At 45.1% G+C, this 27,031-nt stretch overlaps 1 protein-coding gene across 1 annotated transcript in view; it reads left to right on the top strand.

Moving 5' to 3' along the window:
• Positions 1–27,031, top strand: part of LOC147721188 (protein AF-10-like) — a 1,319,715-nt gene that overhangs the window by 1,088,425 nt on the left and 204,259 nt on the right. The window contains exon 11 of the mRNA XM_086966803.1: positions 22,558–22,730. Within this exon, the coding sequence (XP_086822929.1) occupies positions 22,558–22,730 (173 nt within the window). The remainder of the gene's footprint in view (positions 1–22,557; positions 22,731–27,031) is intronic.

Raw genomic sequence — 27,031 nt, 5'->3', positions numbered from 1 at the left:
CTTCCAACACTACATCATTACCTGCTGTTAATACACTAGCTGCTGCTATTCCACCTGTTGCCCCGAAGGTTAAACCCATCCCAAAACCTCGGCGTAAGGCCATCATAGACACTTCTGCTAACAGGATAGCGGTGGCCACAAATCAGCCGGCGGTCGACATTATACCACCTCCGCCAGTTACTGTAGGTCATCCTGTACCACCTCTGACAGATACGGCTATCCCGAGGGTTACCAGTCATAATAACAACCATTTCACCACTCAGAGAGCAAACATCAACAAAAATCACTACAGGGGCTTTGTTGATCTTCCTCCAGACGTAAGACCCTATGTAGTTGTGCTAACAGGGGTTCCGGAACGGACACACCACCAGCAGGAAGACTTTGGCTCATTAAAGAACAAAGTAATCCACTGGCTTAATGTCAACAGGCCAATACCGAACCACCTGAGGAGTAAAATCCTCATGGTGCGCCGGGTCCCCTGGATAGGGACTTCACACAAATCTATCACTGGTGATTGCGTAATTGTCTCATTTGAAAATCCTAGCACTGCGCAATCTATTTACTCCTGGGATTATACTAGTGTAAACTCACCTATAGCATCTAGACCCCTTACTTATTTTTACCCACCTTTATCATACCCGAACATAGGAGGGAACTGGAGCTGGATCCCAGAGAGAAAAGGTGGCCGGGGTAGGTTACCAAATTATTGGCCACAAACACACGATGGGTGGACCGGGGCTCCGACATACAATAGATTTGGGTGCCTCGAGGAAGTGGATTGACTTCCACATAGGCCAACTATCACTCCACTAGTAGCTGACTCATCTAGTCTTGTCATCTACCCCTTGGGTCGATCAGCCTTTCCCATATCACAACTCCAATGCAGGCACAAAGATAGGGCACCTGCTGAATTCCCTGCGGGCATTATAACACCTAAATCTACGAAGGATAAAATGATTCACTTAGATAAGGTTAAAGTAGAGCCAAGTAATTGGGTTAATCTCCCTCTTGAGGTCATGCCGGAAATAAGGTTGGCACCAATGGTTGCACCCCTCTCACTCAGCAAGGCCACTCCGGCTTACGCAAGTGTTCTCTGGCACATACTGCCACTGATACGCCGGAGGCTCCCGGAGAAGTATCCATACTCTCCTGGAATGTCGCCGGGCTGGCCAATAAATTAGATTCTCCAGAGTGGGGGGAACTAATTGAAGGGCATGACATATGCCTATTCCAAGAAACATGGGCCAGGGAAAAACGCCTCCGTTCAGGATATGCTTCATTTGAGATTCAGGCAAAATGGGGTGGAAAGGGACGGCCATCAGGGGGTCTTATGATCTGTGTGGGATCACATCTCGGTTGCAGGGCTACAAAACTGGAAACCAATTCAGCAGATTTCCAGTGTGTAACCTTGGAGTGGCCATATGCTGTAAACTTAACACTGATTAATGTATATTCAAGAGCGGGAGGGACAGCAGCCACCTCGGGAACAATCGAGGACTTAGCGCTGTTCCTTGATTCCACTACTCTCTGCTCCTCACTAATTGTTGGCGGAGACTTTAACACTCAGTATGAACCCCTCCCGGATTATCTGACAGGCTTAACCAGTGAAGAGTATGAACTCTGGAACATCCCCACATTGGTGGGCCCCCCTATAAAGGCCTGGACACCACTCGCCACCCAAATAACATCTTTCACGCTCTGCCACTCGCTGAGGGCTTGTAACGGGCGGATTAAAGGGGATATCCCATCAAAACATACCTTCAACAGACCAGGATATGAGTCAAGAATCGACTACATCCTGGTCTCAGTGAGGGTCTGGGATAGAGTGAGGGACTTTGGAATAATTGCCAGGTCTGATAGTGACCATAACGCACTCTCACTGAGATTTGTGATCCAGGGGTCACACACGGCTCTGGCAGAAGAAAATTTAGTAGACCTAGTTCTAACCAGCAATAGACGCAGAATCAAATGGCCAAAATTGCTGGAAAACCCATCTAACATCCAAAGGCTGTATGCATTAGTCGTCCCTGCACTAGAAAAGGTTGAGGCCCTTAGGCACCAGCAATTCAACGACACCAAGCCCTCTGCCCTAGAAAAAGCAGAGGTTCCTATCACCTTGTCAGCCACCTCTGCAGTGTTTAATGCGCTTGGGGCTATTCACTCTGAGCTATGCATTAACCTGGCAGAAGTGCTGAACCCTGTAGCTAGGCCGAAGAAGCCTAAGAAGAAAAGAGCCACATGGTTCAACGCTTCCTGCAGGAGAGCAAAGGCCGTACTGCTAGAGTCCCTTAAAATACGAGAAACTCCCAGTAAGATCAGGGAAAAGCGGTTAGCTTATAAGTCCATCCTTCGTAGTGCTAAAATAGAATGGGACAAGGGAAACTGGTCCAAAATGTCAGCTGCCCTCACACTACGAGATGCCCGAAAATTCCGGAAAATCGTTAAGCATGGCTCAGCTGAACCCCTAGCGGCAGTAGAAGCAAACATAGCACCCACTGTCTGGGAGGAACATTTTAAAACCCTGTATAAATCTTACAATCTGGATCAACTGGTGACCCCATCAGCAGATACAATGTACCAACCTAACGACAGTGCAGTTCCAATGGACGGATTCACTCTGGCAGAAGTTAGTACGGCAATTATGGGCCTGGCTGACGAAAAGGCGCCAGGTCTAGACAGGTTGCCAGGGGACCTATACAAACATGAAGTCAAAATTTGGGCCCCGTACCTTAGGGTGCTGTTCAACGCGATTTTGAATGGCATGCCAATTCCCCCAACTTGGCTGGGGACAGAGATAGTCCCAATCTTTAAGAGAGGGTCACCTCTGCTCCCAGTCAATTATAGGCCAATAAGCCTATTAGACGTTTCACAAAAACTGTTTGCCAGGCTGTTGCTGGACCGCCTGCTGGATTGGATGACGGAATACGATATCCTGAGTCCCTTCCAAGCGGGCTTTAGGGAGAAGGTCTCAACTATAGATCAGGTCTTTCGGCTTGTCCACATCTTTTGGAAAACGGTGCAGTTGGAGGGTGGCAGCCTCTACACTGTATTCGTGGACCTGAGGGCGGCCTTCGACCTGGTCCCCCGCAAAAAGCTCTGGGAGGAGTTGGCCAAACTGGGTGTCCCTGAGGGTTTACTGGAGATGATTGTTCGTCTTCATAGTGCCAATTTTGCGCAGGTGAGGTGTGGCAAGGTGGGAGCACTGTCAAATAGGTTCCTTGTTGGCAGGGGGGTAAGACAGGGTTGTGTGCTTGCACCGACCCTGTTTTGCCTCTACATCAACGGGGTTATCTCTCACCTAAACGGGGTTGCCAACTCCGATGCCCCCAAGCTGGCCGGTGCCAGGGTGCCGGCGATCATGTTCGCCGACGACACCTTGCTGCTTTCAAAGTCTGCAACGGGCATCCAGCGCGTTCTTGACGGCTTTGCTGACTTCTGCGGGGCTCACGGCCTAGAAATTAACACCTTAAAGACCAAATTCATGGTCTTTAATCCCCCGCTGAAATTCCGCTTTTGCCCTAAAATCGGACAGAGCAGACTTGAGAGGGTGAAAACTTTCGAATACCTAGGAGTCATGTTAAACGATAGATTGTCCTGGAGTACGCATCAGGAGAAAGCGCTCCTTAAATTGACCCAATATTCAGGGGGTATTATGAATCTCCTGGGCAACAACAAATCATCCATTCGGCCCATAGGTCCACCTATACAGATCTACAAGGTACAGGCAAGGGGGGCTGCCATGTATGGGAGTGAACTTTGGGGTCATGCAGGAATACAAGACCTGGTAAAAGAGGAGAATACATTCATTCGGAGAGTTGTAGGACTTCCTCCCAGTATGCCACTTGTCCCGTTAAGGCTGGACCTAGGGTTGCGGCCACTAGATGAAGATCTGGCTTATCGTCCTCTGGCTTACTGGCGCAGGTTGTGGGCAGCTCCCGAATTGACCAGCTACAGACAGGGATTACAGGAGGTGCTCGCTATGCCCAATGCTGGGAAAATTAAGTGGCTCAAATTCATCAAATCAGAGTTGGAGGGTCTGGGACTCCAGAAGATGTGGTCTGATCCTCTAACCACCTGCCCACTTTTTCCCAAAAAGAAATTAGCTAAGGCATACCACGATAGTAAATTAACAGAACTCCTAAACCATCAAAAACCTGGCTCATTGACCGACTCTTTTCTATGTATTAATGATACTTACAGCTTTGCACCAGTTCTAGATAAACTGTATCCTCCCTTGCTTAGGAAATTGTATTTGCAGTGGAGGCATGGGTCCCTCCCCCTCGAGCTTTCACAAGCAAATGGAGCGAACAATCAGTCAGCTTGTGTCCAGCCTGCAGAATGTCCGATGAGTCTGAACTCCATATACTCTTTTTTTGCCCGGCCTACAGTAAGATTCGCAAGAAATGGATAGTCACCCTATGCAGAAACTTGGGATTCGTAAGGTGTTTGGTTGCCTTCAGAGTTCTGAAATCAAATCTGTCGGACCACATTGTTTTTGCAGTGGCCAAATATTTGGGTGCCATTTGGTTTCTGAGAAGAAAATGCCTCAAGGCTGGCCACTGATCCTAACGTACCAAGGACAGATATAGTACCAAGAAACTCTGTTTTTATTGACAATGGATGATTTTATAAAGCATATATTCTTACTTTTTATTAATTTTATGAATGTTATAAATGTCTTTTATGGTGAAAAATGCTACCGAAATAAAGATTTATGAAATGAAATGAAATGATAGGTGGGTAGGGACCTGTGTAAATATAGTGGTGGAGTAAATGAAAAATTAAAAATTCCCTGGCTAGTAGAAAAAAATGATTTATTGACTTCTCTGGCTGGGAACACTAAAAAGGGGGTAGATGAGTAGAACGAAATACGTTATCTACTTGGTCGACATGGCATGTTTCGTAAGCAGTCCCCTCCTGCTTACTCCTCAGAACCTCTATTGGTCCCTACTAACAATACTCAATTCTAAATAAATATAGTATGCCTAAAGTCCTAAAACTGGTAGCAAAAATCAGCTACTCAGTTATTGCTTCTGGGTTTGAGTCGGCCCCCAAGGAAGCGCAAAAGAAAAAAGGTTTGACCTGTTGTGGTCCCTGTAGTAAGGAAAGAGAAAGAAAATACAATTTGTAAATGCACATAAAAAGAAATTTTTTACATAGCTATGATGACCCGTTTATTGCGTGGGTCACAATGTGGAATAGTATCCATATAGATATGGAGTGTAATTTACTCAGTCATTATGGAAAAAGGAGGACCAGTGATCTATTTTTCATATAACTTTGGTACTGAGGGCGTGGTAACCCTCCAGAATCTCACACAAAACCGTGCACACTCCTCAATACATTCCACACACATTCTACATGGATTCCATGTCATGTTGGTTTCATCGCAAAAATGAAGAAGAAACCAAGTTTTTAAGGTTCCATGTTGCGAGAGGAGTCAAAGGAGACACAAAATTAACTAAAAAAGAAATTAAAAAAGACAAAACACTGGTCTGTTTCATGGAAAAACGAACGGAAAGCTTAGGGCATTCATCTATGAATAAACGCATATGGCATATACATACAGTTGTTTCACATGTTGCGTGCCCCTTAAGCCTGCATCTTAGGGTTTTAATCCCCGGTATACTGTAAAGAAACAGAACACGATAGTCACTCGAAATGCTTATTCTCGAGTGCGGCCCATTCATAGCGTCTGACCAAATGTTTTTAAAGACCCATGATCTAGGTCTGACTTACGTGACCGCTTTCGACAATCGGCATTAGTCCTACCCTTCAGGGATGTCCAGCCCCATCTATTTATGCCGGAAAAGCAACTGTGGGACAAACGCTGTGTCATTCTTGCCGGCTCGTTCTGTTGTTGGAAAACTAGAGCGCTAACAAAGATGGCTGCTACCTGTGGCACAATGGGAGGTGAAAAAGATCCGATATTTAGGTCTTTCTTCTATCGTAGTTATCTCCTTCAAGGGTGAATCTTAGTAAACCTGCTATATCAATAAAAAATTGATAAAATATTGGAAAGAAGCCAGTGGGTGGATCCTCTGTGAAGTTCGTAATCGAACAGTGGTGAGTTAAAATAATTTACGGGGCAAAATGAAAAATTGGAAAAAGTTAGTCCGACAGTGGTACTAATCATTATCACACCCGCAGAAGGTATCCACGATTGGGCAATAGAACACTAAAAAGCGGACAGTTTCACTCAGAGAAACACAGCATTGTCCTCTTGTCAAGCCTCTTTTATTTGTTTATGCATTGATGATCGTATATATAGAGAGACGCTGTGGTCGGGTTACTACCATGTTGCTGAGTAGCGTGTCTGCCAGTATGTTGACGCCACACTGTATAAATGAAATTGTGTTCTATTCACAAATATACTGAATCATCACTGACAGAATTGTTCCCGCTGCACTACATTGTGGGTTTATAAGATATCAGCTTCTATTGGTGCATTGGTTGAGTCAGATGGCAGATTAAATCCGGATGGGGGCTTAATTGGTTAGTCACAGCTGTCCCCACGGTATCTCGTCATTGGGGCCAGTGTTATTGGTGTCCAGACGGAACACCCACCTTTGTTCTTTTTCAAGGAGGTGTTCTTCTCTTGCCTCTTGCTCAATTATTGTCCAAGAGATATCTTCAGGTTTGTGGTCATTTGCCAAGAAGTGTGTCGTTAGTTTTGTACTTGCTCTGCGGCATTTGATAGTTCTTTTGTGCTCTCCTATTCTCGTTCTTATGGCCCTGCTGGTCATGCCCACATACTCAAGACAGCATGGACATGTAATCAGATATACAACGTTGTTGCTGTTGCATGTTGTGAAACATCTCTGTTCCCAGCTTGTTCCATTGCGGAAAGTCCGTTTTTTGCTCTTCTTTGTTAGACCACAAACCTTGCATTGACCACATGGATGGTGACCATGAACAAAATTAGGGTTCTTGTTGGGGTTATTGTTCAAGGTTTTTGGTCTGGTGTGCATCAGTATGTCTCGTATACTCCTCCCCCTCCTGTGGGAGAACATAGGTTTAGGTAACTGTAATCCCCCACTGTTCAGAATCCTCCAATGTTTGCTAACAATCTTGGTAACTATGTTTGAACTTGAATTGTATGTGGTGATACAGATTGGTCTTTTCTCTCCCTCTTTGGGTATTTTCTCTTCCCGAAGACTCTCCCTGCAGTTACTTCGGGCCGTCTTGAAGGCTTGATTGATTACTCTCTCTGGGTATTGACGGATTTCCAGTTTCTTCCGCAGATCTTTAGATTGAAGTTTGAAATTCTCAATTTCGGTTCAATTCCGCCTGAGGCGGAGGAATTGCCCATATGGTAGATTGTCCCTTAGATGTTTGGGATGGAAGCTACTGTACATAAGTAAACAATTCTTGGATGTGCTTTTGAAGTGGGTAGTTGTCATTAGTCTTCCATCTTTCGGAAAGATGTTGAGGTCGAGGAATACGAGACTGCTGTTGGAACTGGTACTAGTGAATTTTAAGAAATCGTCCTGTAGGTTCAACCATGTCAGAAATTGTTTTGACGTCCGTTCATCACAATCCCAGATGGTGAGGATATCGTCAATGTACCTCTTTCATGTTCTTATATTCTGTCTGAAGGGATTACTGAGGTGGAGTATCCTGGTGGTTTCCAGATTATGCACATAGAGACCAGCTATGCTGGGAGCGAAGGTGCTCCCCATGCTGGTCCCGTGCTTCTGTAGGTAAAGGGTGCCATCATATTGTAAGAAATTCTCCTTGAGGGCCAGTGAACAGCACTCCATTATCACATTCCTCGGCGTTTGGTATTCCCAATCGACCTCGAATAAGACGTCTTTGATGATGTTTAGGGTCTCGTTGTGTGGGAGGCTGGTGTACAGGCTCCCCACGTCACAGCTTATCAGTAGTTGGGAGTCTGGATCAAAAGTTAGATCTTCTAACAGATTCTGTACGTCCTTAGTGTCCGTGAGATAAGTGGATGTTCGTTAGACCATAGGTCGTAGAAAAGCATCGGCGAATTTGGAAACAGGTTCCAAAACTGATCCAATCCCGGAAACAATAGGCCGTCCAGGTGGATTGTCCAGCCGTTTATGTATCTTAGGTAGAGTGTATAGATACGGGGTTCTTGGATTTTTTTGACAAAGGAATTCTCCTTCCTTCTTTGTAATCCAGTTGTGGGCTAGTGCTTCCTCCACCATTGTGTTTATTTTTACTTGAATTCTTTCAGTGGGGTCAGTGTGGAGTATTTCATAGTTGAGCTGATCCTGCAGGAGTCTCACGCACTCATTCTCATATTGTGACTTTGTTTGTATTACCATTGCACCACCCTTGTCTGCTGGTTTTATTACTAGTTCAGTGTTGCTACTCAATTCCTGTAATGCTTTTCGTTCCTCGTTGGAAATATTTTGAAACACCTTTCTGTTCCGTGGATCTAGATCGTTCAGATCCTTCATGACCGCTTTTTCGAACGTGAGAAGTTCGATCGGTAAGGTGTTATCCGATGGTGTGAAGTTCGACTTTGGTCTCAGTCCAGTATCGCCTTCTTGAGTCTCCTTTTCTTTATCCTTAAAGAAAACATGGATTTTCAAGCGTCTCATAAATTCTTGTACTTCTTTACAGAGAAGGAATTTGTCCATATTGGCTGTAGGGACATAACCTAAGCCCTTTTCCAGCACTCTTTTCTGTGCCTCCGATAAGTTGAAATCCGTTAGGTTCACTATTAGGCTTACTTCTGGTTCTTGGTTGCCCCTGTCATGCTTCTTTTTGCCATTCTTGGTGGTTCTTCTCCTGTAGTCCAGTGTACAGTTGTGCTCCTTCGATTGCGTCCCTTGTTCCTCCCTTGGCGCGCCCCTAAAAAAGGGGTCTGATCATAATAGCTGTAGTCTGTTGTTGGTATGCCCATGGAGGATAGGGTCCTTGTGGATGCTGGAATGATGGGGGGCCATATTGTTGAGGTGGATACATCATTGGTGGTGGATGATTGTTCCATCCTCTTGCTCCATGGTAATTGGGTCGCCGATAGTACTGGCGAGTACCCCAATACCTCGGGCTTTTTCCTCGGCTGGAATTCGAGCTGTTGGATCCTGTGTCTGATGAATCATCATCAGACACAGAATCCAACAGCTCGAATCATCATCAGTGGTATTATTTCTAGAGGGTCTATAATCATCTTTGATGTAAGGATACATTTTCTCTGATGTCCACCGTCCGGTGTCCTTTTTGAAATTCTCATACCTGCTTAGTTTTAGCGAGGTCTCAAAGTCATTGAGTGTTTTATTGAGTTCATCAAGGTGTTTTTTCAAGTTGGTAGGAGACTTGTAACTCTTTAGTCGTACTTCGATGGCTTGGATCTCCACTTTGAGTTCCGATGCTATTCTACTGACAGTTTTTATTATAAGCACAATCCAGTCTCGTGTGCATCGCCATGAAATTTGGGACCAATCAACTTTGAATGTTTTGTCATCGAGGAAAATATATGGTTCATTCCGAACCACCAGGCCAGGTGGGGCTGTATTTACTTTTAGGTACTCAGACATGAGTAAACCATGAAGGGCAGTTTTTATCTGTGTCCTTCTTAGTTCTTCTAATTCATCCCAATCGTTATTGCTGGTAGATGGTCCCGCAGAGTTAAGGCCCTCAAAGGTGCCTAGTGATGCCACAAGGTTGGAAATTTCATCTTCGGTGAAGCCAAGGCCCAAGTTGGCCATTCTTAGGTAAGTCTCTTTTTTTGGGAACCTTGAGAGAAAATGTCGGGGAAGTGCTGAGGTACGGAACGTGTTTGTGAAAAGACTGGTTTTACTGACTTCCGCAGCTGCACGCTGCCAGTAAATATAAAAAAAAAACAGTTGAGGAAGTATAGAGGCAGTAGTGATAGAATCGCCCTCCTAGACGCTGTATATAACCAATAGGATTCTATCAATGTGAAGGAAGTGAATATTTAATTCATTGTGGCCTTAACTCTGTGGGACCATCTACCAGCAATAATTGGGAGCCAATAAAGTTTGCGTATGACTTTAGAGGTTGGGTGACGCTTTGATAGGTTCAGCAGGACCCTAGCTGCGGCATTTTGGATTGCCTGTAGCTTGGTCAGTTGTTTTTCTCCCGTGCCCAGGTAGAGTGAATTGCAATAGTCCATCTGTACATTACCAGGGCTCTCATCACCGTCTTTTTTAGTGTTGGCGGGATGTATGATAAGATTTTTCTAAGGACCTTGATGGTGTAGAAGCAGGCGGAGGTCACCTGGTTGATTTGCGCCTTACAGTAGAGGTCTTTATCTAACAAAAAAACAAGATTCCTAACCTTATCTGCTGGACTGGGGCAGTAATCCGCCTCAGGAGGCCACCAGAGGTCGCTCCAAATGGAAGGTTTCTGGCCGAACTCAATTACTTCGATCTTACCCGTGTTTAACTTAAGAAAGTTACGACTCATCCAGCTTTTTACACCAAGGAGGCAGTTCCTGAAGTGTTCTGCTGTAGCTTCAATTGACTAGGATACCGACACTACAATTTGTGTGTCGTCGGCATACGACACTAATCGCAGGCCATGAGATTGAATTAAGGCGGCTAAAGGAGTGACATATAGATTAAACAATGTAGGTGATAGTGCCGAGCCCTGGGGAACCCCTCCCGGGAGGGAGAATTCGTCAGATTGAAGACCTTCCCAATGCACTTGTTGAATTCGGGAATCCAGAAAAGATGTTAAAAGGACCAGAGCAGTACCGGTGAAGCCTAAGGTTCTTAGTCTGTTTAACAGGACCGAATGGTTAACGGTGTCGAACGCCGCTGTTAGGTCTAATAAAATCAGGGCCGTTCTACCACCCTCATCCATTGTCCTGCGTATGTTTTCCGTTGCCATGATCAAGGCAGACTCTATTGAGTGAGAGGGTCGAAATCCGTGTTGTGAAGGTTCTAGTAGCTTATGATGGTCTACATATCTCATTATCTCTCGATTCATGGCTTTCTCCAGAATCTTAGCTGGTAAGGGCAGACAGGATATGGGCCGATAGTGCTTGGGTTCAGTAGGATCCAGAGTGTCCTTCTTAAGGATGGGCCGGATACAGGCTTTCTTCCAGCTACTGGGGAATTCACCTAAGTTGATAACCTTGTTTAACAGGGGTGTCAAGACAGCTGCTACAGTCTCTGCAATCATATGCAGTACATGGGGTGGACAGGGGTCTAACGGGGATCCTGATTTCATCTGTGTGAGTAGGTTCACAACCTGCGTCTCCTCTAATGGAGGGAAGCAAGAGTAGCTGGAGGCAGCCAGAATGGTATTCTCACTGTTGTCAGTAATTGAATCTGCTGCTAGGGTGCTAAGGTCATCATAAACTGCCTGGACCTTCTGTTGGAAGAAGGTAGCGATGCTTGTCACAAAGTTCTGGTTGGGACTAAAGATTGTATCACGGGGGCTCTTTGTCAAATGGGTGACTGTTTTAAATAATTCTCTGGCGGTGTTGGAGGCTACTTGAATTCTATTTGTGAAATAGGCTGATTTGGCCTGAACTATTGCTGACTTGTATTCATGCAAGGCTTTGGTATATTCTAGTTTATTTTGATGACTGTAGTCTGAACGCCACAATCGCTCCAGTCGCCGGCATTTCAGTTTTATTAATTTCACCTCTACAGAATACCATTGTGCAGTGGCGGACCGTCTTCTGGGCTTTTGTTTCCACTGGGGTCAGCTCATCGACTGCATGGCTAATCCAATTATGGAATTTAATCGCTCCATTTTCAATGTTACCAAGCTCGAATACTGGCAAGTATGTTAGCTAAAAGATTGGGTTCAAGCTTGAGGTACTGGGTTTTCTCGGAACCGATACTATTACAAAAAACCCAGCGGTGTCAGGGCAACACCCAAAGACCCCGGATTCCCCTGTCTTGGCAAACAGAGACACGGGATACTTCTCGATGACGTCAAAGATCAAAGTTTAATGGTTGCAACCAGGGACAGAGGTCTACGAAGTACACACAGGTAGTTCGACAGAGACTGCACCATCTCAATGAACAAAACTCGGTCTTTTATGCCGAAAATTACGCTTCTGGCAACATTACAATTTACATTTGGTGCATACAAAACAAACCAATGAGCAAGTAGCATTTCAAAAAGTAGCGAATCACGACAGTCAAAGTTAATCCCACTTTCCGTTGTCCAGCCCACCAAAACGATCGCACATATGCTAGTTTCCTGTTCGATCAGGCCGGACAAACCCATCATAAAACCTTCAACCCAGATCGATGAACATGTCATAAAGGAAAGGCAGAAACAGATGGAAAGGAGATAGAGGAGTGGGAACGGTGGGCCATAAAATCGGACCATGTCCTGTCCTTTGATCTTTATCAGTGCAGCTGCTGACCAAGGAACTGGCTCAGCAGGATTCGCCCCAGGCGAGGAGTCAGTTCGGCCAGGTCAATCAGAAGTCAGCTAAGGCGTACGTGTCAAGGACTCGTTAGGCCACAATCATAGGGCCTATGTTAGGGCAACCATACAAGATGGCTGCCACATTACAAAATGGAACCCGAGGGTTCAAACTAAATCCTCAAATACAGAGTGTTCTCCTATATCGATTCATACGAAAACACTCAGACACGTTAGACTCGTCATTCGCGGTCTGCTGACACCAAGATCGTCCATTTCCGACAATCTTTATAAATCGGGTTTCGGAACTATCAAACCCAATTCAGAATCACGGAACCACAAGCTTCTTCCAAGAGCGTATTTTTTCGGGGAGCTTAAGACCTCTTCGATGATTTACAAGGTTATTTAATTGCAAATTGAAAAGGATAGCATTATGGTCGGACCAAGGAACAGGTTGGATCGAAATAATATTAATATGATCGTTGTTTGTGAAAATTCCATCAAGGGTATGTCCTGCCGTGTGAGTGGGATTCTAAATTAATTGATTCATGCCAAAGATAAGAAAATTATCAATTAATGTGGGCGAGTCGGGGTCGTTTTTCGCTTCTAGATAGAAATTAAAATCACCCAAAACAGTGTAGGCGGTTGAATCAGAGGTAGTTTCTAGGTAAGTGTGAAATGCTCTAATAAAAGGGGCTCTTAGACTGGGGGGGGGGTACACGAGCAGGCCCGAGAAGCAGTTATTATCTTTAATTTTAAAGCTCATGGCTTCGGCCTCCAGTTCCTGTTGGGGGAGAGCAAATACTTTTAGGTGGGATTTGTAGATTATCCCAATTCCACCACCCACTGATCCTAATCTGTTTACATATTCTACAGAGTAGCCTTCAGGGGCTGCAACATTCCAGTCCGGGCCTGAGGCATTAGATGCCCAAGTTTCTGTCAGGAACATTAGGTCAGCAACGTGGTCAGTAATCAGTGCTTCAATTTCATGTGTATTCTTAGACATGATCTAGTGTTCAGCAAAATAAATTTCAAGATTATTTTCTCACTGGCCGGGCGCTCTGACCCATACTTATAATTGTTATTAGTCCGCTGATGATTATTTAGAGTAAAACACTTGGTCGTGGCCAAGAGCGGGTCTAGCGGTTTATGTGGTATAGAAGAAGAATTAGTAAGGGTCTGAAAACCACAGGAGACACAGCTAAAGGTAATGGAGATATCTACAGGGTTTGCCCTTTCCAGATGTTTACAGGAATATTGGTCCAACCTGAGCAGCTCAGCTCTTGAGTAGTGTATTTTTTGAAAATGGGCATAATTTCCGCGCTAAGCGCGGGTCTGGCGCAGACGGGCTTGACCTTGGCGCGCCGCTGGTTGCGCCCATCCGCTGCGCTCCCTGGTTGAAATAGCCATTTTTTACCCCCAAGTGCGTGAGGGGCCGAGCACTAGACCGCTCGCCTGCTCCTCGCCCAAGATGGCGGCGTCTGAGGCAGTGCCCCGGCAGCACCTAATCGGCTGCAGTGGGGCTGACAACAGAGCAACGAGCTCAAGAAAGGCACACAGCGCTCATACAGTCGAGCACAGAATAGTGGTACCGCTAATGAAAGAGAAAACCGTGACTAAGATAAAATCACAGGCGCAATGAGTTTTAAAATACATTATATTTCCAGCTGCACAAACACTCTCTTGTCCCGGCTTCCGCCTCAGGACACACACGCTCTAATAATCGGAATGCGCTGGAGCAATGAGGAATTTATACCCCCAAGGGCGTGAGGGGCCGAGCACTAGACCGCTCGTCTGCTCCTCGCCCAAGATGGCGGCGTCTGAGGCAGTGCCCCGGCAGCACTTAATTGGCTGCAGTGGGGCTGACAACAGAGCATTGAGCTCAAGAAGGGGACACAGAGCTCATACAATCGAGCACAGAATAGTGGAACCGCTAATGAAAAGAAAACAGTGACTAAGATAAAATCACAGGCACAGTGAGTTTTAAAATAAATTCTATTTCTAGCTGCACAAACACTCTCTTGTCCCGGCTTCCGCCTCAGGACACGCACGCTCTACGACCTATGGTCCAACGAACATCCACTTATCTCAGGGACACTAAGGACGTACTGAATCTGTTAGAAGATCTAACTTTTGATCTCGAGGCGCTTGCGGGACCGCTCCCGTCTAGCTTTGGACGTCCGGGCCCGGCAGTCGGAGCAGGATTTGTCGTTGTGGTCGGGGCCCAGACAGTGAAGGCACCGGCGATGGGGCTCGGTTACCGACATCATTCGGCAACAATCGGAGCAGGGTTTGAACCCGGGCATCCCTACCCGCACCGTCGGAGTCGATAGACTTCGAAAGACGATCATATAGGATAGAAAAAGTTAGTAAACAATTGACTATGGGAACAACTATTTCCGGATCGGCGCTTGCTGGCGCGGAAAAAAAATAGAACTGACGTCAGCGAGCGAGGGCGGCATCTAAGTACTCCAGCGACGTCATCCCGGCGCCAACGACGCCGACAATGGATGCGGAGCCGCAGACGACGCCTACCAACACGCAAGGCTACTGCTACGCAAAAGTTTCCGGATCCAGTCTGACGCCTGGGGATATTCTAAGGTAAGGAACCTAATACTAACCTGTTTCTTTCGGATATCTCAATTTGCACCATCAGATCCAGCTTACATCATGGGACAGTTACCATTAGAGTAGCCTGCCAAGCTGCAAATTTTTCGCACATTTCCAATACCCAAGCACTTTTAGCCAAGGAAAGATAGGGCGCATTGGGATGAAATGGAGCAGTTGCTCCAATTTCTGCCTGATGAGCACAAGTCCAAAGCTCAAGACTTAGTGCAGGAGGGATAGCTCATCTCAAACAATTCCATCAGGTGCGCTTTAGATGCCGCCAACACTGCGGCTGGAGCCGTCAATTCCAGTGTTCTCTTAAGAAGACATGCCTCGGTACGAATATCAGGGTTTAAGCCAGAGGTTCAAGCTTCTATTCTTAATATGCCTTTTGACAAGCAACACCCCTTTGGCTCTGTAGTAGACACGTCTTTAGAAAAGATGAAAAGGGACACTGAGTTTGCACATTCTATTGGGGGCCTTCAGTCACCTCCTTCTATTGTGGAGGGTCCAAGAATACCTCCTCCGAAACTGCCTCTTCAACCTACGAAGGCAACAATCAGCCTTCTATTTCCAAGGGTTTCTTAAGAGGGGGTAATGGAGGCAACAATGGGAAGGGTAGAGGTAGAGGTTCCAACACATGTGCCTCCCCTTCCAATACCAAACAGTGACTTGCATACACTCCCCTGACCATTTAACACCTGTCAGGGGCTTCTTTCACAATTCTACCTGCCTGGCAATCAATAACTACAGACAAATGGGTACTGGATATTATCCGTTCTGGTTGTTGCCTGGAGTTTACCAACAATTCTCCAAACATTCCTCCCCGTTCACACAAACTGTCACCAGACCACTTTCACCTCCTCAACCAATAGGCTCAGTCTCTCCTTTTAAAGGAGCTATAGAGACCATACCACTACAATACTGCGGGTCTGGTGTATGCTCCCTATACTTCTCATACCCAAAAAGGATGGTTCTTTCAGACGTATCTTTGACATCAGAGAATTGAATCTTTACATACAATCAGACCATTTTCACATGGTAACGCTTCAACAAGTGTTGCAGTTCTATACCTGTTGCAGTTCTCCTACTTTGTATACATACGCATGGACATCTCTATTCTACACTTACTAACTCCATTCTCACCCTCTGTGGGTAAACAATCTAACAATGGAGTTGTTGCACAGGCGCACTACCACAGAAAGGAGGAGTCTCCTACCTTGTGACTGGAAAGACTTCTTCGAAGAAAAAAAAGTGCAAACATCCAAACCAACACTAGATGGCAGGAGTATGCAGAGCATGTTAATCTACAGCTCTATATGCCAAGAACAGATGCTTACTGGTTAAGTAACATTAGCCTTTCTCACTAAGCATCCCACACGCCTTGAGTAGTAAGGTGCATCCCAATTCATCTCCAACTACTCCTCTGGATAGAAAACCAAAGAGGATTGAGGATTTCCGCAAGTGCATGTTTTATTCTGCCAGACTAGCCACAATCATTAAATGCTTTTTTTTTTTTGGTTTGTTTTTGCAGGGTCGTCACACACATTGTGAACATGGCCAGCAAGATCTTTCTGCCAGTTCATAGGGTCTCTTTGGCTCAGGGGATTCACGATGGGTAGGACATAGGCAAATAAGTTACCCTTGCAATTCTTGCTACTGCTGTTAAATAATGCTCTTGTATTTTTATTGGTTTAACAGCAGTATCCTTGTGCAACTATATTTCACAATTTGCACAGATATTTTATAATCAAATATGGGTGTCATTTTCGTATTACTTTGAAGTTTCCTTTAATTTTAGTATTCTTGCCAAGGTTCATGACTCTAGTAGGCCTAGAAGCGAAGTAGTAGTACATGTGCACATTTCCTGCATCTTCAAGTCTTGCTTTCAATATTCGCACCCAGAACATTGAATTCAGGAAATTAAAGAAGTCAGCAGTGTTTTCTTGTGTTTTATCTTTTGCTTCAAGGATGTCTTTCATTGCCTCCATGATCAGAACCTGCCACCTTGACATTAGATGAGTTTCACTGAAAGTATCAAGTTTCTGTCACATATTTGCATCTTATAGACTTGTATGGAGAGAAAGTTTTATATTAAGCATTTAATTTGGCATGAATTAGAGCATTACATGCACCAGTTGTCCGTTTTTGGATTAGAGCTCTATTCCGTTTAAATCACAATTGTTTCTTCATTATTTGCTGTGCTGCTCACTATTTTAGGACCTACCAGGTTAGAAATTCAATAAATCAGACAAATGAGTCTTACAAATATTTCAAAAAGACTATGCCCTACCTTTTGTTTCTGTCCCACCCACACTATTCCTTCCACAGCATTGCAGATATCTGGCGAGCACCTTGCCCATTCTGTTACGGAGACACAGCTCTTACTCTCCACTGGTGACGTCCCCATGGTTCCAGCCTCGGAAAGAGTAGGGGATATTTATCCTTGCTACTTTATCGAGCTCAGCTCTAATCTGGATTTTCAGCCTTTGAATGCACCTTAGTGGAAGGACAAATTAATAAAAATGCTCATGTTGGCTCAGATCCTGTCTGCTCTGGACCCAGGCGACTAGATGGTGTGCTTGGACTTCCAGAATACATATTTTCATTTATCCTTCCAGCAGCCCCCAGCCAATATTTGGGGTTCAAGGTAGGTCAGGAGCATTTCCGTTTGCTGTACTCATTTTCTGCTGCACCAGCTCCCCGTGGGTCTTCACGAAAGTGATGACGATGTTCGTTGCCTATCTTCAGGGCTCAGAGATACCAGCATTCCTGTACCACCCAAATTTGCATTTGTCTAGATGCGCAACCACATCCACCCATGTTTAGTATCCACCCACCAGGGCCGGCTCTAGGCTCATGGTGGCCCTGTGCAGGGAGCGTAGGTGGGGGCCCCGGAAGAGGGGTCCAGACGGGGCGGAGCTCAGGAAGGTGTTTTAATAATACGTGCAGAAAAGTCGTTAGATGACCAGTACCTGCGGCTACTCCTACCCTTCCGAATTGGTCTCAGAACGATACAATTTAGGAGGAGGAGGGCATTGTGACACACAACATGAGGGACTGGGCACACAGACAGCTGCAGGGCCATGACAGGGGCACCGGACCCCCACAACCCCCACAGAGAAATAATCGGTGGCTCTTTGCCAGGAAACAGTAATATCGATGCCATATCGAATATGGTGTCTTACGCTTGGCGGATGGCCACGTCCATTGCAGACACTGCATAGCCACCTCGCAAGGTGCTCTCCGGAGCGCGCTCCACCGGGTCCCACGCCTGGCTGTGTCAAACTGAAACTAAGCGCTCAGGTTGGCCCCCAGGAGTCGCTGGGACTTGGAGCCATATTTCAACTGTCTGCCGCTTAATAGTGCAGAAATACCCTTTCTCTCCACCTTTATTGGCACAGGCGGAGCAGGGGGCCTAAAGAAATCAATCACCACCAGTTTACATGGGAGGCCGCGCCCGCTGCCAGTGCCACTGACTGGAAGACAGCCAGCGGCCTACGAGTCGATAGATGCGGCACCGGCAAATTGAATGCGGCAGGCCCCCTGCCCCTCGGAGAAAGTGTCAGTGATTCCGAAATGTAATACTCGGCAATGACTAGGCCTTCCGCTGGCTGGGAGCCATATACTGCCGCTTAATTTAATGCAAAATAGTACCCCCGACTCCACCTTTATTATAGGCCCTGCAGGCACACAGGCGGAGAGGGGCCTAAAGGAAATCAGTGGCCGGCACTGCCACTGAAAGACACACAGCGGGCGGCCTAACTCAATGCGGCAAAACTCCCGGCTGCAGTAAATTCTCCCCTCCGACCTCAAGCATTAACAGCTACACTCACGCCCGGCTACCTATCTTCATATGACTTGCTTGCTTGCCATGACGCGTCGCTATAGTCAGTCAGTGCCACAAACAGTGTGCAGAAATAACATTATCAATCATCTGAGAGAATAGATCTATTCTGCTCTTACCCGGCAGCTGCGTTCACACTTCTTCACTTTATTCTCAGTCTGAGCTCAGGGGCTGCTCAGCTTTTGTCCGACTCCGACTTCGACGACCACCAAATGGCTGGGCTGTGCAGAGAGAGTCATACGCCACCAGTCTCACAAGTTAGATACGCACACGGGGAAGTCAAGCAGCAGGTTAGGTTGAGTCTGCGCGCTTCCGCAGATCACTCTATACTGGCTTCCGGCGTCTGTGCCAGCCAGCCGGGTGACCGTCATGATGATTTGAAACACTCCGTCGCCCCTGCTGCCCAATCAGGAACAAGGTCGGTGCGGACTCGGAGCCAGAGGCCAGGGAAGTTAAAGGGAGGAGGGGGGGGAGGGGTGACTCACTGTGTCAGGGCTTGGAACTGTGACTGTCGAAACTTAGTATTGGAAGCCGGGGTCGGAGCCAGAGGCCGCCAAATCCTGCCAGGGGGCCGCCAGTGCCACGATGTATCATTGATCCTTCCAATCTGATCCTCTTCGTGGCGGCCCCTGGGGTTTGGCGGCCCTGTGCAGGTGCACACTTTGCACATGCCTAGGGCCGGCCCTAATGGGATGCAATGCTTCTTTGGGCCCCAGAGCCGACTTCACCGTCATGCAGGCTGTGTCAGGGGCAGGACGGATCTTTGTTGCACATATTATGCATATGGCCCATTTTGCAACAGGCATGCAGAGAGCTTTTACGCAACCCCTTTAATGCTAATGGAGTTAGAACATGCTGCCAAGCCTCGCTGTTCTGCTTGCAAGGTCGGAGCCCACAAGTAATAGCTTGCCTGGTAAAGTTTACTATCACTGTGGAGTAACAATTTAAAGAGGTCGTACCATCAAATGGAGGAACTGTCCTAAAGGCTGCTCATCTCCGCTTCCATGCACCAGCGCTTTACTGTCTGTTTGTCTGTCTCAACTAAGGAGACTTGATGAAGAGTTTGTTAGTGATTAGCACGCAACTGCACTTTTTAATTGTTTTACTCTGGTTGAATGCGTCCCATTCTTCAGTTTTATCTGCTGTACCGTTGCTTTTTAGGTAGCATTAGCGACATTTACTGAAGAGCAGGGCTTTAAGTGGGATGAAAATACTGAGGCGTCTCTCAAAAGGGCGTGGCCGATGTAATTAAGGGTGTGGCTTAAAAACACCTACGCTAAAAATCTGTGCTTAGCATAGTGTGCCGTCCGACTGGTATTTTCCGGTTTTTAAATCATTACTCAAATAGGAAGGGGAGAGAGCTACTGCTCTTTTTCCATCCTCCCTGTAATGCTCATACTGTAACCATAAAATGAGGAGAAGGAGGGAGAGGACAGTGACCAAGATAACACCCTTCTCTTTAGAAAACCTGGGATTTTAAAGACGCAATTGTTACTAGAATCCAAACAAGGTCAAGGAAGTAGCAGATATTCATGTATTTTTGATACTGTCTACTGTACCACCAACATCAAAGAAAAGACCAGTGGATCTATACTAGTAGTGGCGGGAGAATATTATGGCCACAGTGGTAGGGGGTTTGTGAAAAGGATCCAATCGCTTTTGTGTACTGTATTAGTGTTGATCATTTTTCTCCTTTGTTGCATAATTCTTATGATTGTGATATTGTTTTTTTATGTGTAATAAATTGTTATTAATTGTTCATTGAAATTTTATTGTACTTGTTCAAAGAGTATTCTTTGGATTTTTAATTCATTTCTCTGTGATAAGAGGTTTTACTTTTATAAAAATATTAAAGAGATTGTGAATGTTCACTTTTAGTGTGGAACTCCTTATCTAATGTTTCATTTCCATATGAATTTTCCCCTTAATGTACCTAGAAGGAATGTTTGTATGATTGGTTAGAACCCATACAGCAACATAACACGCACCTGGTTTAGTGTGCACCCAGGGATTTCCCTTTGACTAAGTTTATTAAAAGACTGCTCTCACCCACTAAATAGTGGCATGCTTCATCAGAGGCCTGCTACAACATCCATGCAATGTCTGGGATAAATCAAAGAGAGGGGAGGACATAACAAGCATAAAATGTGTCGGGATCCATGCAGTCATTTGAAAAAACGAAAAGAAAGTGATTGTGCGAGTGTAAAACCAACTCAGAGATACCTTTCCAATTGATTTTATTCCTGGAGTCCCTGGATATGATTCAAAGGTCAAACACCGAAGATGGTCTAGGGGAAGTTAGGACCCCTTCCTCTCCTATTCTGCTTCTATGCTGTTTCTGTCATTGCATCCAGAAATATGATACATCAAGTCACATAACTACAACAAGCTAGGACTATTGGCTTTGTCAATTGTTGTTAGTTGCATAAAATAAATAAACAACAACTATGGCTTCATGGTATATAATATTGAAAATGCTTCGGTTCTGAAATGATGAGACAGAAAGAACTAAAATTAGTCTCTTTGAAGTCACATCAAAGGCTTTAAGCAGTGGTACTGTTGCAAAGTTAAGATTTTTTTTCATCCTGAGGGCGAGGGTAAACATGGAGAGCCCGATAGGAACCTGTTTCAGCACCTGCTTGTAAGAACTAAGGTGCTGAGCACTGGCAGGACCCGGCCCACTGAAAGCCCTGCTGAAGAGTGTTTGCACTCGCACTTTACCTTGCATAGACTTGTATTAATTAGGACATTTACTGAAGTGCCCTCATGTTTTTGCATGTCCTTGTTATTTTTGACGGATTGTATACTGGTTAACATTGTGTTCTTACATCATGTAAAGGTTTTACTTAACTAGAACATGATTGATAAGCTTCACATTTAAACTAAGCCTGTTGTGAGTTCAACCCGATGGAAGCTTTTAAAATGTGATGCCTTCATGCACGTAAAAAGGGTATCCACTGTCGATCCGCAAACTCATGCAACAAAACTTAAGAACACAGCTTGGACCCAAGCAATGCCTGGAAGTAGAAAAAGAAAGAGGATTTCAGATCAAAAATAGTTGTTTGATGTTTTATGCCCTTTGTGGTGGTGTTGGTGGGGGGGGGGGGGCGGGGGCGGGGGGTGTTGTGCTCTCTTCAATGACGTTGCAATGGAGCCAACTATGTGGCAAATGTCATAATACACTCCCAGCCCATTTGGGACGTTATGCAGTACAGACAGTAATCGTATACAATTGCAATGTCTCCCCTTTTCTATTGCCCCAGTCCCTCCTAATGATGCAGCAGCCATACGGTAGAGCTAAACATACATCAGGCGTTGAACTTTCATTCAGACGAGGCCGCCGCGACGATCCTCGTCATGGTGGCCCCTGGGGTTTGCCGGCCCTGTGCAGGTGCACACTTTGCACATGCCTAGGGCCGGCCCTGCATTCATCTGTTCATCCATAAATCACATCCACTTGTGTCTGCATGACTGTTGTGTGGGTGCGTATCCGTTTGTATGTGTTTTGCTTGTGAATGTGGATTTGGGTATTGCTGTGTGTGTATGGATGTCACTGTGTTTTCTGTTAAAGCATCAAAACAAATCAGACCACATACAGCCATAACAACAATGAACATATACATCTAAACCTATATCTAATTTCACTTACGTATATTGGATTTGTCAGTGTTTCCTGTAGATAAGCGAAGTGGTGATATTTGGGTGACAGTATGCATATTTCTTTGTGCTGTTTTTGAACGGATTTTTAGTGTTTCCTATTTTCATTTAAGTAATCCAGTCTCCATGAGAACTTCTGGAGTCAACAGGCAGATGTCCTGTGACCAGACATTTGCACACTTGTCAAAGAGCAGCATCCAAGACAACATGAGTCTTGAGCAACTGTTGGAGAGACAGTGGAGTGAAGGCCATGAGTTCCTACTGGAACATAGTACATTCAGTGATGGTGAGTATTAGTTACATTTATGACTGTGTTATAATGAAAGCCACCTAAAGATTTAGAACTGAATACAACACTTCCAGTGCTCTGCAAGATGTTGAGTTGCGAAATATACAGTGCCCGTTTATTAAAGCACCACTTCTGTAATAAGTAGCTGATATGGCATGTGACTGTTTATGTAGAAGTATGATTGTCATACTTCCAGTCCAGTACTAAACCTCCTTCCTTGTAGCTAGTGTGTTATAGAAAGTATAACAGATTAAAGTGTTGAACGTGCTCCAGTTTTGCATAAATAAATGCTCTGAGAAAGAACTCCTCTTAGCTACTTTTGTTATGTTGGATTATCGTAGGAATTGATCCCTGCAATGACAAAGATCCCTTCTGCCTCAAACCTAAAATGCTTATTATTACCATAGAGTTCACCTACCATTTTACAACCCCCATGTTTCCATTCCCATGTCACCATCTTGTTGTTAATGTTCTTAAATGGTCTTATAATCCAAAGGGGTAACCCTCTAGTGAATGGTGCTCTCTACACTGCTTATGGCACAATCGTACCACCTGTATTATTAAATATGCCTGTTTCCCAAATATGGTGCAACCCATCATCACTGCTTCTTGCAGTATATATTGTGAATAGGTGCCAGCTATTAGTGTCTTCTCCCAGTTATGCTGATCATCATAGCAATGTATGGTATGTTGCTGCTGTGCTGCAACATTGTATAGTAATATATCTGGCAGTCCCAATCTGCCCTGTGCCCATGGTAATTTAAGTGGCATAAGCATTCATGAGCCCAAAGGGCATGACTCTAAACTGTTGCGTGTTTATCTAGGTTCCTGATCGATACTGTGACCTTATGCCCCTATTTGGTTATAAATCCATTTATTCCCTATATTGGCATAACCGTTCAAGTGCGATATTCAGAAAGTCATCTCTGGCCTCACACGAACAGAGCCACATTCCAGAATAGTTCTCTGCCACTTCCTTTGCAACCAATTAGTGCAATGACAGAGCAGAAGTCACTATCTGATATTCCTAGATTAACACTCCGAGTTCTTCAACAAGATAAAAACTCAGCAAACCTGGAAATCCCCGCTTGCTGTGTTTTGATTAGTAATGGAACTCTAATGAGCAACTGATAATAACTATCACTTCCTAGTGACATCTTTAATTGACGTCTTATGTCCAGCAAACTTGCGTCAAACCAGGCACCTGTGAGGTATAAATACTACCAACGTTGCCTTGAGCAATTGCTGGTGTCCCATTGCTGTTGTATGCTGTATGCAGTACGCTGATGCTGCTGCTGTCCCTTTGGTGGTGAAGCTACCGATACCATTATCGCTGCTAAAGCGCGAACGATGGTGTGGTGAGCTTAGGAGCTGAACAGCCGTCCCTCTGCGAAGAGCCCAGCAGATGCCAAGCTGCCCGCGGACGCTGTCCCCCCTCCTCCTCCTCGACGCGCTGAAGAGAGACGCTGCCTTTCTTCTGCTGAGAAATCCAGCTCCAGCGTTTCTAGTCTGCCCTCGCGGGTGACTGGGATACCGAGTGCCTCCTGAAGGAGATACCAGACCTCCATCATTCTATTCAGAGGTATGGTGTTGACTAAACCCTTAGATGAGAATTCTTGAAGCAAACCTTGGCAAAACCAACTTAACTTAAAGCTACTTACTTACTCCCCTTCCACTTGTTAGGCTTAAGTCAGGCACACTGGGGTAGGCGTAGTTAGAAGCACCAGTTGAGTATTTTAGCCTAATGTATATATGACTGTATATATGTTTTATTACTTTTAAATCATTGTATGGCTAAGAAACCATATCAATGCTTTTACAGTATTATTTCGCAATACTTATCTTACTGTACGTACTTTTTATCATAACAAGTCTTGCAATTGTGGCAATACATTTCTCTTGTACGAGAAGAAAGACTGTTCAATAAATGTTAACCTTTTATTGACAAACGCCCGTCTCTCTATTCTCTACATATTGTGAAAGTAATCTGCACTAATCTGACTGAGTGAAATACCTGTCTATTGTTTCACACGACCCTAGAGATTGACTCTTAATCTGAGGAGCAAAGTTGTCATGTTGCACGGTTGTTGGAAAGCTGAATCCCTTCTTGTCTGTGCCAGGGAAGCTGATCACTTCCTATGTAGAGAAGAAAGTTTCCAGTGACCTCTGAGCTAGTTGGTAACACACCCAATTAAGTTTAGCATAGTCAGTGGAGGCCTGGAAGATCCGCACTTCTACGTCGATACTACTGTTTATGTTACTCCAATGCGCAGGGCCTAGTGGGAAACTAGGAACTACACTACATGGCGCCCAACGTTTGGTAAGGCGATAAACTAACGCAAGGCAGTTAGAGTAACTCAGTCGTGCATATTTCACACCCCTTTCTCCCGTAAATACTCCAATAGACGTCTGGAGTGGGTGAAAGGTTAAAATCCGCCCGAACTCAGTAGGAAGAGATTCCTATGTAAAGCTCTGGTTTATTCAACGTTGAAGGATACAGTGTTCCAAAATATTGTGCACCTAATCTTTGTCTCCTTGGAGACCAACTCTGCAAAACCTGCATTTATACAATGCCAGGAGAAAACGGAACCACTGGGGCCGCAGCAGATGCGACTCAGCAGGGTCCCGAACACACAGACCCGGATGCTATTATCATCCCGGTCCACTTAAGAAAATCTATAACGTTAAAACTTATAGAAAACGGACTGACCCCTCAAGGTGGTACAGTAATTTTCGTGATAGAGGCTCACGAATATCGGCAGACAGAGGTATTCTATTCATGGATAAACTTTCAAGCGGCAAACGCTACAACAAAAGAGTTTCACTATTACAAAATAGAGGAACCTCCGGAAGAGTACGCTCCTTTCGAAGAGATTGAAATTCCACTTAAATTTCAAGAGCACCTGCTCTGGTTTAATTGCGCCCTAAAACACAATGATCACATAACCAGGCTCGGTCCACTAGGTAGACCAGGTGCAACGTGGCCGGTTCTAGCCAGCTACACACCACATCCGGACATTGTAAAAATGTCAAAGGAAGAGCTGTTAGTACAGCTAAAAACATTAATTAAAATACATAGGCAATTAGTCCAATATGTAATGCGGACTGCAACAGTCCAGCCAGCTGTTAATGTACCACAGCTGACCCCTCATCAGGGGAACACTAATAAAATTACACCACAGAACATACAGTCATGTCTTGGTAAAACACCCGTAAAACGGGAACAAATTCCTTTCTGGTTAGCACAGAAAATCACTCAAATTGAGGCAGTATTTCCTGATACTACCCCTATTGAGAAACACAGAATCTTGACCATCTGCCTTCCTATGGGAATCGCACCACACGTGGAGGACTGCGACACTTGGGGTACAGTCTTTGCTTCCATTTACACAAAATCACACGGTGTTCCGTCTATGGCGGTAATACCAAAAGTGCTAAAACAGATTCAAAATGAATACGGTCCAGAGCCCGCTTTAACTCTAGGTATGAAATTACTGAAAGACTTCAAGCAGGTCTCGGCTATATTATCAGCCAACATAAAAGGAGAAGCAGCATCTGTGGCGATCCGCCAGAAGTTGAAGGAAACAGATATAACAGAGCAGCCAGTTGAGCTTGCCAGAATCATAGAAAAATGCTATGAAGAATTAGGTAGAGACAGCTTGGGTGGAAAACCAGTTAAGCCCCAACTGCTCAAAAATCCTGAAGAATTATTTATTAAAAATAATTTAAACACTCCTAAAAAGAGCTGGGATGGAAATAAACAATCCACTCCCAAGGAAAAAGTTTTCCAGTCCAGAGGAAGGTCTCCTCGACGGAGGGAAAGAACTCCGACTCGAGAACACCAGTCTCCCCAGAGGGAGCCCTCTGAGAAGAGATATAACCTTAGAAATAGGGATAATCTGAAAAAACCTGATAGATATCAAAGTATTGATACATGTCCCTCTCGATCTTTTCCACAGAATTCGGAAAGAAGAGGACGGTCAGACCAAGGAGAGCACACCAAGTCCAAAGACAAGGAACCTGCTCAGAGTAAAAAAATCTCAATTTTCAAAAAAAGAAGGTAGCCAGTATTAGAGTAATCAACCATGCCGAGAATACTGAGGACACAGTTGAAAAATGGGGAGTGGGCATTGACAATGTTGGACAGTGCAGCAGAAATCAGTATAGCGCGCAAGATCTTGATGAGTCATCTGGAGACAGTGGACACGAATGAATACATTCAGGTTGAAACTGCCGACACCAGACTTAGCGAGCCCCATAAAATATACGAAATAACATTGCGTATAGAGGGTGATAAG

This window comes from Lissotriton vulgaris, chromosome 4_1, assembly GCF_964263255.1.
Source record: "Lissotriton vulgaris chromosome 4_1, aLisVul1.2, whole genome shotgun sequence".
Lineage (NCBI taxonomy): Eukaryota > Metazoa > Chordata > Amphibia > Caudata > Salamandridae > Lissotriton > Lissotriton vulgaris.
The sequence above is the reverse complement of the archived record's forward strand: the minus strand, read 5'-3'. Positions and strand labels throughout refer to the sequence as shown.